Source organism: Rhea americana, unplaced genomic scaffold (genome assembly GCF_003343005.1).
Source record: "Rhea americana isolate MKP2758 unplaced genomic scaffold, rheAme1 scaffold_29, whole genome shotgun sequence".
NCBI lineage: Eukaryota > Metazoa > Chordata > Aves > Rheiformes > Rheidae > Rhea > Rhea americana.
Window position 1 is genome coordinate 2,913,429 of NW_028186412.1, and position 15,584 is coordinate 2,929,012.

General features: G+C 35.9%; 1 protein-coding gene across 5 annotated transcripts in view; it reads left to right on the top strand.

The window, feature by feature from the left end:
- The window catches only part of CEP126 (centrosomal protein 126), a 31,608-nt gene extending 22,028 nt beyond the window's left edge, over positions 1–9,580 (top strand). For 2 of the 5 annotated variants that reach the window (XM_085309018.1, XM_085309022.1), the window contains 5 exons: positions 2,387–2,511; positions 2,799–2,886; positions 3,390–3,599; positions 7,351–7,415; positions 9,227–9,580. In XM_085309018.1, the coding sequence (XP_085165144.1) occupies positions 2,387–2,511; positions 2,799–2,886; positions 3,390–3,599; positions 7,351–7,415; positions 9,227–9,277 (539 nt within the window). In that variant the 3' untranslated portion in view covers positions 9,278–9,580. Of the gene's footprint in view, positions 1–2,386; positions 2,512–2,798; positions 2,887–3,389; positions 3,600–5,136; positions 5,354–7,350; positions 7,416–9,226 lie in introns of those variants that run through there. The other 3 variants (XM_085309019.1, XM_085309021.1, XM_085309020.1) reach the window with 3 other exon arrangements.
- Positions 9,581–15,584: the final 6,004 nt, after the last annotated feature.

Genomic DNA, 15,584 nt, shown 5'->3' on the forward strand with positions numbered 1-15,584 from the left:
AAGTAGATCTAATATGTTTTTTAAATTATGRCATTGTAAATGTCCAAAATTGTTAGGATTTAGTCTCATTAATACGGCTAATAATCAAATATATTGTAGATTTAAATTTAATAATGAAAGAAGTCCCTACGAGAAAAATGTTGTTTTACTGTAGAWTATGCCTGATTTTTAAAGAATTTAAATAAATTTTAGGACCAATACCTCATTTTGTTAAAAATAATCTTGGAAACATTATGGTGCAGAGTTGTTGGCAAGATAAAGGAGAGATCCCTCAGAAAGTTCAGGWGAACAAACCTTAATCTCCTCCTGTTTTTTTACATTTCAAACTATGTTTCAAACTTTTTGATTTGTTTTACTTCTCCTCTGCTGCCTAGCTACACATCTTTGCCTTCAGGCAATGATGGCATCCTTTTGCTTGTAATTTATACTACAAGAGTTGTCCAGTGGTTTACTTCCTGGTGGAGGCAGAGCTCCTGAAACTGTAAACCCTACTTATCCATGAGCAGCATCCCGTACTTCTGAACATACTGTGATCATCCTGAGGATCAGTCATGCAGCTCAAAGATACTTTCYAGCACGATGAATAATTTCCATAATTTAAAAGTGCATTTCTAGTTTTATTTCCAGTAGATGCATAGTTTTAACTACCAAGTATTTTGGAACAGTTCTGTTGGAAACAAACAGGGGTATTTGAATATCCTTGGCCTAAAGGAGGTAGAAGAAATACAAAGTTTAATCTGCTTGCCCATTCTAGTTTAAGATGAAAAAAAAAGATGAACTTRAGCTGTGTTAAATTTACTTATTTGATTTTACATGGAAATAAATTAAGATGGAGCATTGTGCTACCATGCATGATGCCTCCAGCAGAGATACTTGCCTGTTTATGTCCTCATTTGGATATCAAATTAGTGATAGGAAGTTTAGTGGTYCAAACTTGGGCATGTGCCCACTGCACATACTGTCTTCACTGCAACTTTTAAAACTACATTCCCAGTGTTAGGTAGCTCAAATTCTTGTAGAGGAAGRGCTGAGTAACATCCTTTTATAATTTGAGTGACTCTTTTTCAGTATCTGCTTAGGTATGTTGTGGTTTGTAAGTCGTCTTTATGTTAAATGCTCTAGATAACTCTTAACGACTTGCTATTGTTTGTGCTATTGCCTCTACATGCACAGAGAGCATCACAGTCTTTGACCTGAAGCACTTGCTAAGAGAGACTGAATGCTGCATTGTTCTTCTTGAGTGAATTATCTGTTGTAGCAATATTACAGGGTTCAATAAGGTCTGTGAGGAAACTATAAAAAATGTGGTCTGTTGCAATGTATGCTGAAAGAAGAGTAAGTTGGAACAAGATTAATAAAATAAAGTTATTGTACATGAGWATCTTCCTTTAAATGGGATTCCAGGCTTCAATGGTGTATTTTCTGGCTGGCATGTATTATTCTCTGTAGCTGGATACTAAAATTATTTTAAGTTCTTTGGTGCCAGTAAAATGCTTTTAAAATGTGTTTAACATTTAGCCTGTGACAAACATGGCACTACTTCACATTCTCAGAGTTAAACAAGGTAGACTACTCTGTATCTCATGGCCTTAAAGATACTATTACTTGCTAAGTTTTTGTCTTAAACTTCCCAATGGAGTCTTTTCATAGGCACAGATAGGCATAGGCAGGTCTTGCATACTACTTAAATTAAATGTTGATGCACATCAATAGATTAACTTCAGATTTCATTTTTTCAGAAAATCACTGTATGATTACTAATATAGCAAGGGGGTTCTTTGCTTCTTTTTAAATGCTCCTCCATAGCCAATATTACATGATCACATTTCCTTTCCTTTTCAGGTGACACTCAGCATGGTGAGTCACATTACAATAATTCATATATAACTAAATAGCAACCTACCAAAGCTAATGTGAACCATGTTACTATTGATGGTTGCAGCCTGATGAATAGTTTCAAATCTGCTTCTAGGATGAATGAATTACTACTTCTACAAATAATAAAATTCACTAAAAGACTGTCTACTAATTTCCCTCTTATTTTCTAAGACCAGGAGGCATCTTACTCTATATAAACCATCTTGATTATCTAGGATTCAAAGTGGGGTTTCACCTAACCTGCTTATAAATGTCTACATACAAACTAATCATATGGACTTGATATCCCCACACTAATATGAAATGAAATGAAATGAAATATACCTTAGAAGTGCCTGTTAATCTCCTTTAACAATAAAAAAACTCAGAGAGATCACAAGTAAACTTATAGAACATAAACACCTAMATTTGGTCAGAAAAATTTACCCACTATTAGTAGTTTTGTTACTAGTGTCTTTATCATGTGTTTAGACGCTTTTGGCTTGTTTTTGTCTGCATCTCTTTTAAGGTGTTGTTCCTGTTAGAAGACAAAAACAGTTTTCTGACAGCTGTAAAAATAGACAGAGAGCTTTTTTAGAAGGAAGAAGACAAAATATATCCTCTAGAAGATGGAAGCCTACTCACTGTACACAGGTAAATATTAGATACTATGAAAACAAAGATTATTAATCCCCAAAATGGAAAAAGTTTCAGGAATATCAAAGTTTTGKTTTATATCAGAGAATTTTGATGTTTAGTCAGCCTTCTGACACTGTTAATAAAGATAATAACACCAACTAGAACACAAACATTGTATTAGTATATGCTCATATTTTTGCAGTTGAAAATATTACATTTAGTAGTATGAAATAATAAAATTGTTCAAAAAGTATTACAGTTATCTTAAATTGCATTAAAATATTCTTATAATATTTTAATAGAAWTCAATATATTTTGTCCAGCTGAGTCCTGTTCAATCTGCGTTTGAGCCAGTACAATATATGAATAACACCTATGAATCTAATGAAGGTATAGTAACACTTCAGGTCCTTGTTATAGGTAAAATAGTGACCTAATATATCTGCTACGTAACATCCCTTGTGTTTTTGGCATCAGTGATTCTAAGAAAGTGTAGTTTGTTGTGTAGACCTATTTTTTTCATAGAAGTGTATGAGTAGCACTGTATATCGTGATATCAATGGTTTTCTAAAAGCATTATGAAATATAGTCAAATTTCAATCCTTCTCGCTTTGTATTTAACTATATTATAGTAACACGGACAGGCGTTGGTTACTATCATTATATATTAATAAAGTTGTTATAACTTGCTGTGGTATCACGCCATTGTAAGATGTAGCAGTGATCTTAACTATACCATTTTCTTACGGATATTGCTTCTTGACTTTGCCACCTCTTTGTTCTTTTAATGTGAATTTTATGTGTTTTGCAGACATATAGTCATGAAAGCAAGTAGTATATTTAAATGTCATGAGTTCTTCTCATTTGAAAAGTTACTCTTGTAATCTCTTTAGTTTCAGAGAGCACAGTTCAGTTTCTTATGGCAGAAAAACTAGCYAGTACCTCATGTGCAGAAGATGAAATCCTCGCAGCTATGGAAAGTGCGCAACCAGCCAAACAACCCTCGCTTCTTAACAAGGCCCAGTGTCTAGGCATGAGTGCACTTTCGATAGAAGAACAGAAGATTTTCCAGTCTCTTGATCACCTCAATCAGAGGCTACAAAGTAAGCTTGATAATAAATAGGATTCTACATCAAGTGATTAACTYTGTATTTTGTTCTCATTGGTTAGTTTGGATTAAAAACATGAATTCTCTGGATAGAATAGTTTTTTCATTTCATTGCATTTTATTCTTTAGTAAACAGTAGAAACAAAATCATGAAACCCTTCTTATTGTCAATAGAAATYCATTAAAAATAATTGCAACTTGGCCTTAGTCAAAAATCATTGAAAAGTATGACTGGAGGACACTTTCAGAAACTAGATCAGCCCAACTGTAGCTGTTGTTTCTGAGAGATGTCTGTCAAAATTGTTCTTTAAAGTGTACAGAGATAAAGATTCCAGCTTCACTTAGGAATCTGTTTCAACATTTATCTATCCTAAATTTTGACGTAACAATTATTTTTGYCCTAATTACAGTGGACTTAAAAAACATCCTTTTTGTACCTGTTTTTTATGCATTTGAAAGCTTATAATATTTTCCCTTTTATTTCAGCTTTTCCCCATTGGTAATTTTAGACCTCTAATTGTCTTATTGACCTCTGGTCTTATTATTATTCTCTGGACTCTCTCCATTTAACTCATTTCTTTCTTAAGATATACCCAGAACTGAACACAGCACTTCAGTTGTCTTATTCTTCTTTTTATACATCACAATATCTTTTGTCTTTCTTACAATCACAAAAGCTTTGGAACTGTAGTTTCAAACAGATTTGCAGCCTATTCAAGCTTGGTAGTGTCTGCAGATTTAATATACTTATCTTCTATGCTGTCATTCACATCATTAATGTGAATGCTAAATGATGCCAGATACAGACTGCAGGAAGATCCTACTTGCAGTGTGACAATGAACCACTGATAGATACTATTTTAATGCTCTTTGCCATCAATTTTGCACACATTCTACAARTTTCTTTTGGGTCAGGCTTGAAAACTCTAAAGTCTATGAGAATATGGATGGCAATTTCATTGCATGCAGCCCATGACTGTGGATCAGATATCTTTTCACACTGTTTGCAAATAACATTCCATGCATATTAATGAGTTGACATCAAAAGTGTTCAAAAGCCCATTCGACTATCCAGAAGAAAAGATTTCTTGGATCTACATTAAGCCTTCCTAGACTTCTCACAAGAATGTAAGACAGTGGCAAAGGGCTTATCAAAACTTTTTAAGCTGTTCTAGAAGAAAATTGGAATGATTTTATAGAGTATTCTTGGCAAATTTAGTTCTTGACCATTATTTRTTATCTTATAATACTTTTAAATTGTTTGATTATATGTTCCAGTACTTTTTGCAAATTCAGTTGAATTGACTGGTTTGTATCCTCAACCTTTTTTTTTAATTTATAGTGAATGGCTTTTCATTTTCCAGTCTTTTAGAATGTACCTCTTCTCAACAAATTCTAAAAGACGATGAATAAAGTTCTGAGCTTGCTACAGCCAGCTCTGAATGTTTAGGTGAATATCGTTTGCCCAAATATTTTTAAAATGTCTTACTTGAATATTCCCTAATTCCCTACCTACCCTCTCTCTATGCCAGACTGATGATTTCCAGCGGTCCCTTCCAACCCAAACTATTCAGTGACTCTGTGATTTTTTTTTTTTTACCTGCTTTATACTGGTGATAATTATATGAACTGCCTGATCACAGTAGACATTTTGGTGAAKAATGTGGAGAAAAGTCTGTACTTGTTGGCTCACTACTCATTGGAGATAAAAATTGTGAAGAGAAGAACATTTTCATTGGTCATCTTATTTCAGCAAACATGCATGTGGAGTGACTTTTTGAGTCTTTTGCTACTGTATCTACTGTTTCATGTTTACTTTAACCTATATGGTCACACAGGTCATTTGTACAAATTATCGGTAGTTTGACATAGTTTCTGCATTTTTAATGCTTCATCGTGTATTTGAAATTAAYGGAGAACTTGTGGTTTAGCCCTTGTGGACTTCTTTACTGGACATCCTAACTTTTCATACCAGTGGCATAACTTCTGCTTGCCATATATACTGTTTATGGAAGTGCCAGCGCTCCTTAATTTTCCTTTTTCCTTGGATATGTTTCCTATGAAATGTTGGCATTATTTTGCTGTATCACTTCTTTCCCTAGAAATTGTCAACTGCATCATTTCATGGTCAGTTTACTCAAATTCTCTTCCACCCTCACACTTTTAAATAGTTCCTATGGACTGGATTTAAACTAAACTGAGGCATGTTTTAGGCTGTTAAGCTCTTGCACACTATCCATATCTTCCTACGTCAAATGGTGGATTGCTTGACTTTGGAGAAAAAGGCTTCAGTTTTCCCTAGACTGAAACAGCAGGATAAAAGAACTTTGCAGCCACTTAGAAACTCTCTGCAACAACTTTCTCATTTCTGTCAAACAGTKGTTCAAAACTTCATTACCTTATAACTCATGGTTATTGCTTCCAGGCAAATAAAAGAAAAGAATTCCTTCTTTTGCAGGTGAGGAGTTTTAGTATGATGTGCTCAGGTTAGACAGGAGATATTAAGAAAGAAATACAAGAAAATGGAAAATAAATTACTGCATAAATGACAGAGAAAGGACCAAAAAAAAGAGAGGTAAAGATAAAAACAGCAAAGGAACTGGAAGCAGTAAAGCTAGAGTTTGCAAAGTGTGAAAGAAAAACAATGTGAGAAGTATAAGAAAAATGTGTAAGAAATATTAAAATACAAAAGAACTATAGAAGATAGCTGATTGCAAATGATATAATTGCAAAAAAAWTAAGGCAATACACATTATAAATTTAGATATTTACTTAGCTTTCTTAATTATTTTGGAATTAAAATTGGTAATAAGAAGCTGTGAAATTTTACAGGTAGACTTACTATGTACTAACTTTCCATACTGCTACAAATTATACATGAAGTTCATCACACAACATTACATCAGTTCCCCTTTTGCCTTAGCTACATGCAGTGTGGAAAGAGAATTAAATGGAAGGCTATTGTGCCTCCGTTGGTCTATCTCACCCAGTCTTACTGGATGTTACAGGGGCTGGTAGAACCCCTCACTGCCTTCAGGCCTTTCTTGGCTGCAAGAGGGAAGAGAAGACCTTTCAGGAGCCAGTTTGGCCAACTCTTATTAGCAGTTCTCCTTTATAAGCTATAAAGTTACAGTTCTGCACATTAGGTTGAAGCATCCACCCAAGTGACATTAGTTCAGTGATACCTTGATCTAAGGAGCATGTGGAAGCAATCCATTTTGGATGYGATACCTTATTTTATCAAATTACATTTCTGAAAAAGTGACAATATTCTGGCTGGGCTTACATGGCTAAAATCATTCTTGATGGAGAAGCTCAGTTTTGATAAACTGTGACCTTTTTGATCCCCTTTTGGTTTTGCTTTTACATAATATTAAATTAATTGACTAAAACCTTCATAGTAGTAATTTTTAATGAGTAATGGTTAGTCACAAAGCAATCTAAGTCTGAAATTTTTGTTGCCAGCTCTGAGTACCTGGAATTCTTTTCTCTACCTTTAGATCTCTTTATAGTTACTATATGTTTTGTTCAGATAATAATATCCACTTGTAAATTTCAAAAATACAGATATGATATATGMTATATAATTTAACAGCTGTTAGCAGAGGAAAACATGAACAGTGCTATTAAACTACATTTCCACAGTCTTCAGGAATTTTTCTGCTGAATATTTGACTGCAAATCATAATTCTTCTCTAGTATTTTGTTTAAATARTAGTAATGCTATAATTTTATGATATTTTTAGATGTACAAGAAGCCATTACGAGAAATATGTCTACTTCAAGTGTTTTGCAGATAATCGCCCCTTTGGTAAGAATTTTAACTTAATTGTGCTCAGCTTTAGTTGCTATTAGCTGACCTTCTGGATTATTTTATAGTAAAAATATAATTGAAATTATTGACATTAGTCTGTTTAAATGGCTTTTCAGATTTTCAGATTTCCATTTATGTAAACCAGGATCTACTAATAAACTTTATAGCATTGTGATCAGGTTTTGACAGTTTATAACAGACTGTCTTGTTGTTTGGCTTCAGTTGCCCTTGGAACCTGAAGACACCTRAAAAGCCCAGTAGGTTCTAAGAACCTTCAAGGAGTAGTAATTCAGTAGGGTCATTTGAACTACACAGAGCTCATAATTATGTTCTTCCTAAAGAAAGAAAGCGGAATGATGCATGGTAGTCCATGAAGTAATTGGTAATACAGTGAATTCTCACTTAGACTTGCAGATATACTATGTTCTATAAGTAATAGGTACTACTTTTCCTCTCTGTTTGTATTTTGTTTCATATATTCTGGATTCTGTCACTTTGAAACAAAAGTATCAGGATACCTGGAGTACAGAAAAGGCAGAAGGATGTCCCTTCCCTCTGCCCCCAATCCTGTCCTCAAAATTTATACTTCAAATTATCAGTTTATAATTCAGAAGTTAGTGTTTACAATTCTTTTATTACCAGTGTCTTCCATTACTATGTWTGTACGTAAGTACATAYGTRTATATATATATGCACACACACACACATCCTTAGGAAAAAAATAGAGATAAATTACCATATACTTCACATAGTTCTTTTTTTGGTTCAGTTGTTACCCAAAATGTTAGAGAAGATACTCATTATTCAGAAGGCTTTTGCCCAGAGCTTGAGGTGGAAAAACCCCAATATTCATGACCCCAAATTCCAAATGATTGCCTGTTTTTGAAGTGGGAGTGTGAAAAGAATACAGAGCACATCCATTAGCTCTGTAYCTATCAGCTGTAGTATTGTGTGTGACTTGGGACCTCAGCTTGCTCTTTCTRCCTCCTGTCTTGAAAATTTAATTCTTTATAGTGCAATAACTTGTAAATTTTGTATTCTTCAGCAATTAGTGTAGCATAGTTACCTTTATTGAGTCTAACTAAGTATTATTAAAGCATTTTTGAGCCTGTGGGTTTCTTTGTGGCTTTCTTCGTAACCTATCCTACTTCAAAAAATAAATAAATAAAAAACAAAAAGGATTTATAGCTGTACCTGCTGCCATTTCATTTTCCTGGGTTCTTCTAGTCAGACTAGTCTGTGAGAAAGCTTTTCCCCTTCTAATTCTTCATCTACAAGATTTTTGTTGCATGAGTAAGAAATAAACACTAGACATTACTCAGACTGTCCAGTTTCTGGCACTATCAGTTCACTGATGGACATTTAAAACCCTTCTTTCCCTACAAGTATATGTTTAAACATTTWAACAGGTATCTAGCTAGAGCCACAGATTCAGATCTTAGGCATGGGCCTAGAATTGTTCTTGATGATAAGAGTGAGCATTTGTCAAACAAGTTCCTACCTGCRGAAAAGGTATAGATGACTGAGATTTTGTCAAATTTTGTGCTATGAGAAGCCATTGTATTTTTAATGTTTAAATCATTTGACATGATCTCCTGCTTTAGTTCTCCTACTTTCTCCTATTTRTATTTCGTATGAATGACATTGTACTCTGTAATACCAACCTCTAAATCCAAATAAGGTGAACAATTGTTCATATAATGGAAAATAGATCACATGATATTGTCAAATGATTTTTTCTGAATTGTATGTTATAATCACATTTATACATATATGTATATATGTTATCATTCTCTATTTTATTATAGAATGTATCTGCCCCTTTTGTGAACACTACAGTATACTCACAGCAGAAGTAGAGTGCATCTGCTATAAGTTGATGGCAATTGCAGAGGAGATACTGACAYTGTCATAAAAAAAAAGCTGTTCCAAGGGATTGCAGCCTTATGTACTTTATATGTRAATTATATATGATTTGACACTATAAAACAAGCAGCAAAATAAAGATGAAAGCAGTAACTCAATGTCAGTGACTGGTAAACAATTTTAAGATAATTATACTTTATTATGTACTTTAYTGTAAAATACKTCATATTAAAATAATAAAAACACTATGTACTTTATTGTAAAATACTTCATATTAAAATAATAAAAACACCTTACATTTTTAATGCTTATATTGGTGGTATAAATTTCCTGTAACTATAATGAAAATGAAATGAAAAACAAATATTTTCGTACTTAAATTATGTTTAAACTAATCTCCTAACTTCCTTTTCTTTTAAGATTTGATAATAAATTCTATTACATTTGTAAAAGATATATTGTAAAAGTGATCTGATTAGCAGTAAATAATGCATGGAGTTTCACATTTTATCTTCATATTTGTGACWATTGCAAATTACTGCAGACTATTTTTTGCCCTTTTTCATTAGTTACATCTGATGTCTCTGAACTGACTATGCTCCCAATATCATATTTCTCCTGGCGTCTGCTCCTGCATTCTTGCTGAATTTGTTCARATTTGTTGGACTTCCTGTTCCCCAGATTTTTTCAATAACATCTATCAATTTTTGCACTTAGAAAAGCAGTTCTTCCTCAGCTCCTCATGTAAAGAACCCAAGCTGAAATTGAAAGATGCTTTAGAAGGAAACCAAAATCTRTTGGTGTGTAGATGCACTGTCACTGTGCATCTATATGTAAATGTCAGCTTTAGGCTAAAACAACTATTCTAGAAACATAAAGTTATAAGSATGCAGCCAGCTCATCAACAAAACCTTTTTTTTTTTTTTTTCTAACTGGCTTTACCATTGTAATACACTCTATAAAATCTCTAAATAACAGGGCATACATGAAGAAAAGTAGGGATAAGAAACCTGGAGATCAGGACTCCATTTCTATGTTTAAAAAACCTAAATGGAGGCAAATACTACTTTTTCTGCATAAGGGCATGTACAGTCTAAGAGCATGTCTAAGTGGCATTCTGCAGAGCTAAACGCTCTTGTAGTTGTCTTTGTTGTTGATTACTTCATTGAGCAAATTAGTCTTGGCAGTCTTGGTTTGGCACATTATACATTGGTCCCTCAGTTAAATTCATCTGTAGCATGACTGTAAGCATGTCAACAGATTTGATGCAGTTATGTCTGCAACAGTTCCAGGTGAAAGGCCTTTTGGTAATTAACTAGCACAATAACGAAATTTGTAAGTCGGTTAATAGCTAAAGAGCAGTAACTTCTTAATTCCCTCTCTTTTGCTCTTCCTCTGCTGTTTCAGTACAAAGTAGATAAACATTGCAAAAAGCTGTGGAAGGTATATACAATGCRTGGGATCAGTCAACAAATCTGGTAGCAAGCAACAAAAAGCAATAAAAGCAATTCACTAAATCTCTGGATTCATAACTTCATATTAGGTGTCTGATTTTCCCTTCACATCTGTACAGGAAGAATTGTGGGTTCAGTTTCAGGACTTAAGCACTAGCATATTTCCCTTAGAGAGCCACCTGAATCACACTTGATCAGCAATYTCACTAAGTAAAACACACTCAGCGTTATCGGTAGCCTTTGTTAAAGCATATGGCAGCTTAGAGGAGTCATTTTTCATGCAGCCTTGGAAACATGCACCCGGAAGGATGCAGGCATTACTCTCAATAGAACACATTTTCCCAAGATGCAAATCAAGTGACGTTTGACAAAAGTATTTTTAAAACTTTGTAATTCCCCATAATACCAAGATCAGTCTGCCAGTATCTTTAATAAGTACTTTTGGTGTGCTTAGGAGGCAACCTAGTTGTAAAAAGAAGACAAAAGAAAGCATATCTGCTTCTGCCCATCAGTAGGACAGGCAGTTTATCAGGGGTTGAGAGCTACCTGCTGGCTGCTCGTGTCAGCCCTGCCAGCTGCATGTGTAGCAAGTAGTTAACAGCTGAAGTTTTACAAAGGAACGTTAGAGGAAGATTGATTTTTCTCAAAGTAATGCTTGGAAGAATGGAACAATACTACCTTTCTGCTACAGCTAGGCCTTGCAATGCCTCGGGAGKAAAAGTTGGATACACTTAAATGGGTTGACTTCAGTCTGAGGCCTGTTTATGTAAACTGCRTTTAACATCAAAATTGCAGAAACTTGGTGTCTCTTATGATAGCTGTTACTGTTTGTACTGCTGGAAGGGGGAAGCTGCAACCCACATGCCTCCAGGATTCTGAGGTGTTCAGTAGCTACTGGATCTTTGTTTTTCACATATATCTATATAGCTGAAATTCCCAGCAGAAAATGTGCATGCATCCTCAGAGCAGATGAACAAAAGCCTTCTTAGTTGAATTCAAAATTGTTTTGCACTGAAAAAAATGAGTCCCTGCATCTCTGTTTGTATGCAGTACACTGCAACATTCCACTATGGTGAGAATTTAATATTTAAATAGCGAGGAAAAGTTTCCCCACAGAGATTAAGAGAGGGAAAGCAAATAGTCCAAATACCAGAGGCCATGGATTAAAAACAACTCTGCTAGTCAGCGAGCAGAACACCAGCTTAACCAGGTTTCTTCCTCTCTTAATCAGTTTAGGTAGCGAAAGCAAAGCCCACAAGTCAGCTTCCCCTCTTAATTACATGCTAAAATTGCTCRAAAACAAGTGCTTGCATTTAAGTTTCTAGGAAAATATTTTCAAGAGTTCATTTAGAGTCATAGGCTTCAGCTAAAAGATAATAATCTTGTGTTCTAGATCACTTTGACTCTTTTGAGAATACTAAAGTATACTTGTTGAGGTGTCCAAACAGTTTGATTCTCAAAAATAGGGAATGGGTGTTACTACAGTGACTCCGTGATAGCTGCTGGGTACTGAGCAGATTTGAAGAGCTAGAAAGTTCTTTTTTTTTTCCTGTTAGTTGATGCTTATGCTTCAGATTGATGTTTCCAAGCTTTTCTATTGCATAGAAATTTTAAAAGGCTTAATTTTATTTTTCAAGTATGAAGAAAGAGTAACTATGTTAAACCAAATAAGCTTGGTTCAAATATGGACATATTAACGTTCAGGTATCTTTGATTTCTTTCGAAAACTCTGCCTACAATTTTTGCTGCTTTTTAAAACAGTTGATCTATTTTCCTTCTATAATCAAATTTTAGTATGAGAGAAAAACGTGAAAACTCAGTTAAAATTATGACTTTCTAATACAGGCCTAAATACAAAAAATTAAAGCTTCTTTAAATGTACACATACATGCCTGATTTTCAGCCTAATTGAATACCCATAGAGGTTGTTTCAGGTGCAAGAACACCTCAATGTTTTTTACAGAAACACATTCAAATGCTCATCTTCCAAAAATAACCATGTATCCTCAGTACCTATACTTTCCTGTGTGATATAAAACATAGCTTAAGAAAAAGGCTAAAGACTTAACAGGTCACATGGAATCCTGCAGAGGAACCAGAGCCCATAATTAGTTTTTAATTGATAAGATTAATTTTCACATTTCACAGAAAGTTAATGTGTTCCTCTTCTTGGAAAGTAATTTCCTGCTTTACACTTCCCTCTTAGTCTAATTTGCTCCTTKAGCCTCAGTACTCTGCGTAAAGTGGCCCATCCATAAATCATGGCTTTATAAGGGAAATATAGCCGTGGCATAATACTTTATTTATATTACTGCAATGCCCAAGCAAACCCATCTGTAACAAACACGGCGGAAACCAGAAAGACAAGCAGTAAAGCTCCACAGCAAAATGAGGGCAAGGCTGCAGCACCGTTCACAGGGCAGTTCCACAGCTCCTCTGTGTCAGTATCTGCTGTGTAACAGTGAGTCCCTTCCAGCCTTACTCTACCTAGGAAAAGTTACAGTAGTGGTGTGGTACTGCCTTCGACACATCAGCTAACTCACACCAAGCAAGCAACCAGGGAGCACAACCTAGCCCCAAAGTGGCAACGGAGCGGAGTCAGGTGCAGGTATCTCCTGGGCACAGGAGTCTCCAGGGCACAGACGAGGCTGAGAGGAGGCCAGGATTTGAAGAAAGGGTGAGACTGAGGTTAACATGATCTATATCCCTGGTCAGGAGTTTGCAGGGCATGAAAACACCCCTGCCAACATCCCCTTCTGCACTGGTGCAGCAACCTGTAAAGGCAGGAAGATGATCTTCAACATGGAAGGGGGAACTAGAGTAGGGAGAGTGGGAGGGTTTCTAAAGAGCTCGGACTTGTCAGGCTGAAGTGGAAAGAAGCTGGATAGGGAACAGCTCTGAGAAAAGGGAAGAGAGACAAATTTTACACAGTAGCAGGGGGTGATGAGAGGGAAAGAGGCAGGGAATGCATGAAACAGGGAAGATCCATGCAAAGGGAAGGAGTGGCAAGAAGAACCCATTCATAGCAGGTGGGAAAACTCAGGTGAAGCAGAACATGCGGAGAAGAAAAATGAAAAAGTGAGAGAGGAGTATGTGTGGGTTTCGGGGAAGGGGGTTTCTTTCTAAAAAGAAAATAGCAATTACAGAGAAGGACAGAGTAGTGAAGAAGGAGAGCAGCAGCGGACAGGTAGAAGGAGACTGTTCTGTCCTCAGTCCCCCAGTATCTGTTTTTGGTTCAGACTTCTAGTCTGGGCCTGAGGTCCAGGGGCTGCCCTTAGCGAAGGGCAACAGCGCATCCTTTCTTCTTCTTGCCTTTGCCTTGACCTTGGTGGAAGCAGCCATAGGTGCTGCAGGCTGACTGAGCATAGAGGAGCTCTTGCCAACGTAGCAGAGGCTGACTATGGAGAAAATAAAAGACAGCATCATGATAACTCAACGCCTAAGGCCAGAATCAAAAAATAACAAGAGGCAGGTGAGAATCCCAAGGAATATTTTAGCCTGGAACCTTCTTCAAGGACCTAAGCTATCCAAGTTGTTGAAGGTAACAAGCAAGAATACGAAGCGCCAGCAGCCAGCCTTACCTTGTCAGCCACCTGGTAGATGCTAGCAGTTTGCTGTACATCTTTACCCTGCAGTGAACAACAGCAGGGAGAAAACAAAGAATAATAGCAGAATCTGTTTGTATCTCAGGACATCTATCTATCTATACACACACACACACACACACACACACACACACACACACACACACACACACACACACACACACACACGTCTCCATCTATAGCCATGATACAGAGTAGGATACTGGGGCATGGTGCAAACCAGTATTATTACCCATTTCAATATATGTTGGATGGATGAGGTTTTATATGCTTTCTAAATTTCCAAATTTTCATTTTTATCCCAGCCTCATCTCTACACTGCACTAGCATTGAGTTCAGGCAGCAGCAGACTCTGATAGTATTTAGAGGTGTGTTCAGGGTGAATTTGCTCTCACTGGGAAAAATCACAGGAGTAAATACTGCCTTTCTATATAACCACACTCTTATTAGGACATCAGGTATATCAAAAAAATAGAGACTAGAAGGCATCCTTAATATCTACATTTTCCTGTATTAATACAGTATTTAATACAAAAGTCTTCAGTTGCATGGCTGGAGCCATGGTAAGGTTCCTGCTGTGGCGGAGAACATGACTGATGCTGTCAAATTCTGCAAACAAAACCAAAATGACAACACACATAAGAAATCAGCAAAATATGAGCAGAGTGAATATAGGAAGCAACGTCTAAAGCATGTTGGTGTGTGGCAGTAATCAGACTCACTTGTCATCAAATACAGCAAAATAACTCTATCTACTGGATCAAACTGAGGAGGTCCCATATCCTTAATCAGCCTCATCATAATATTCATTAATAGATCAGCTCAAAATTATTGCTGCTCTAACTCCACTGCTTTTGTAAGAAATAAATCACCCAGAGTGAATTTGACCCCACATGACTAGCGATGAGCCAGGAGTATATGGACTCCACAGCTTTCCTGGAATTGTATTTCAAATTACAGCCTCAGGATTCCTTCAATATTGAATATAAACCCTAGCCCCAAAACAATAGTGGCAATGATCCAGGTGACAGAAGCAGCTGTGTGTGACACAACTCTACATACAACATTGCTATTATTGTATATATTTATTTTGCTTTTGTTTTGTGAAGGAAGGAATCATTCAACATTTTTATTTAATCTGTATCCAATAGTTCATGCTCTTTCAGATGGAAAGGAAAGGAGAGGAAAGGGGGAAGGAAAGGGGGAAGGGGGAGGACAGGACAGGACAGGACAGGACAGGA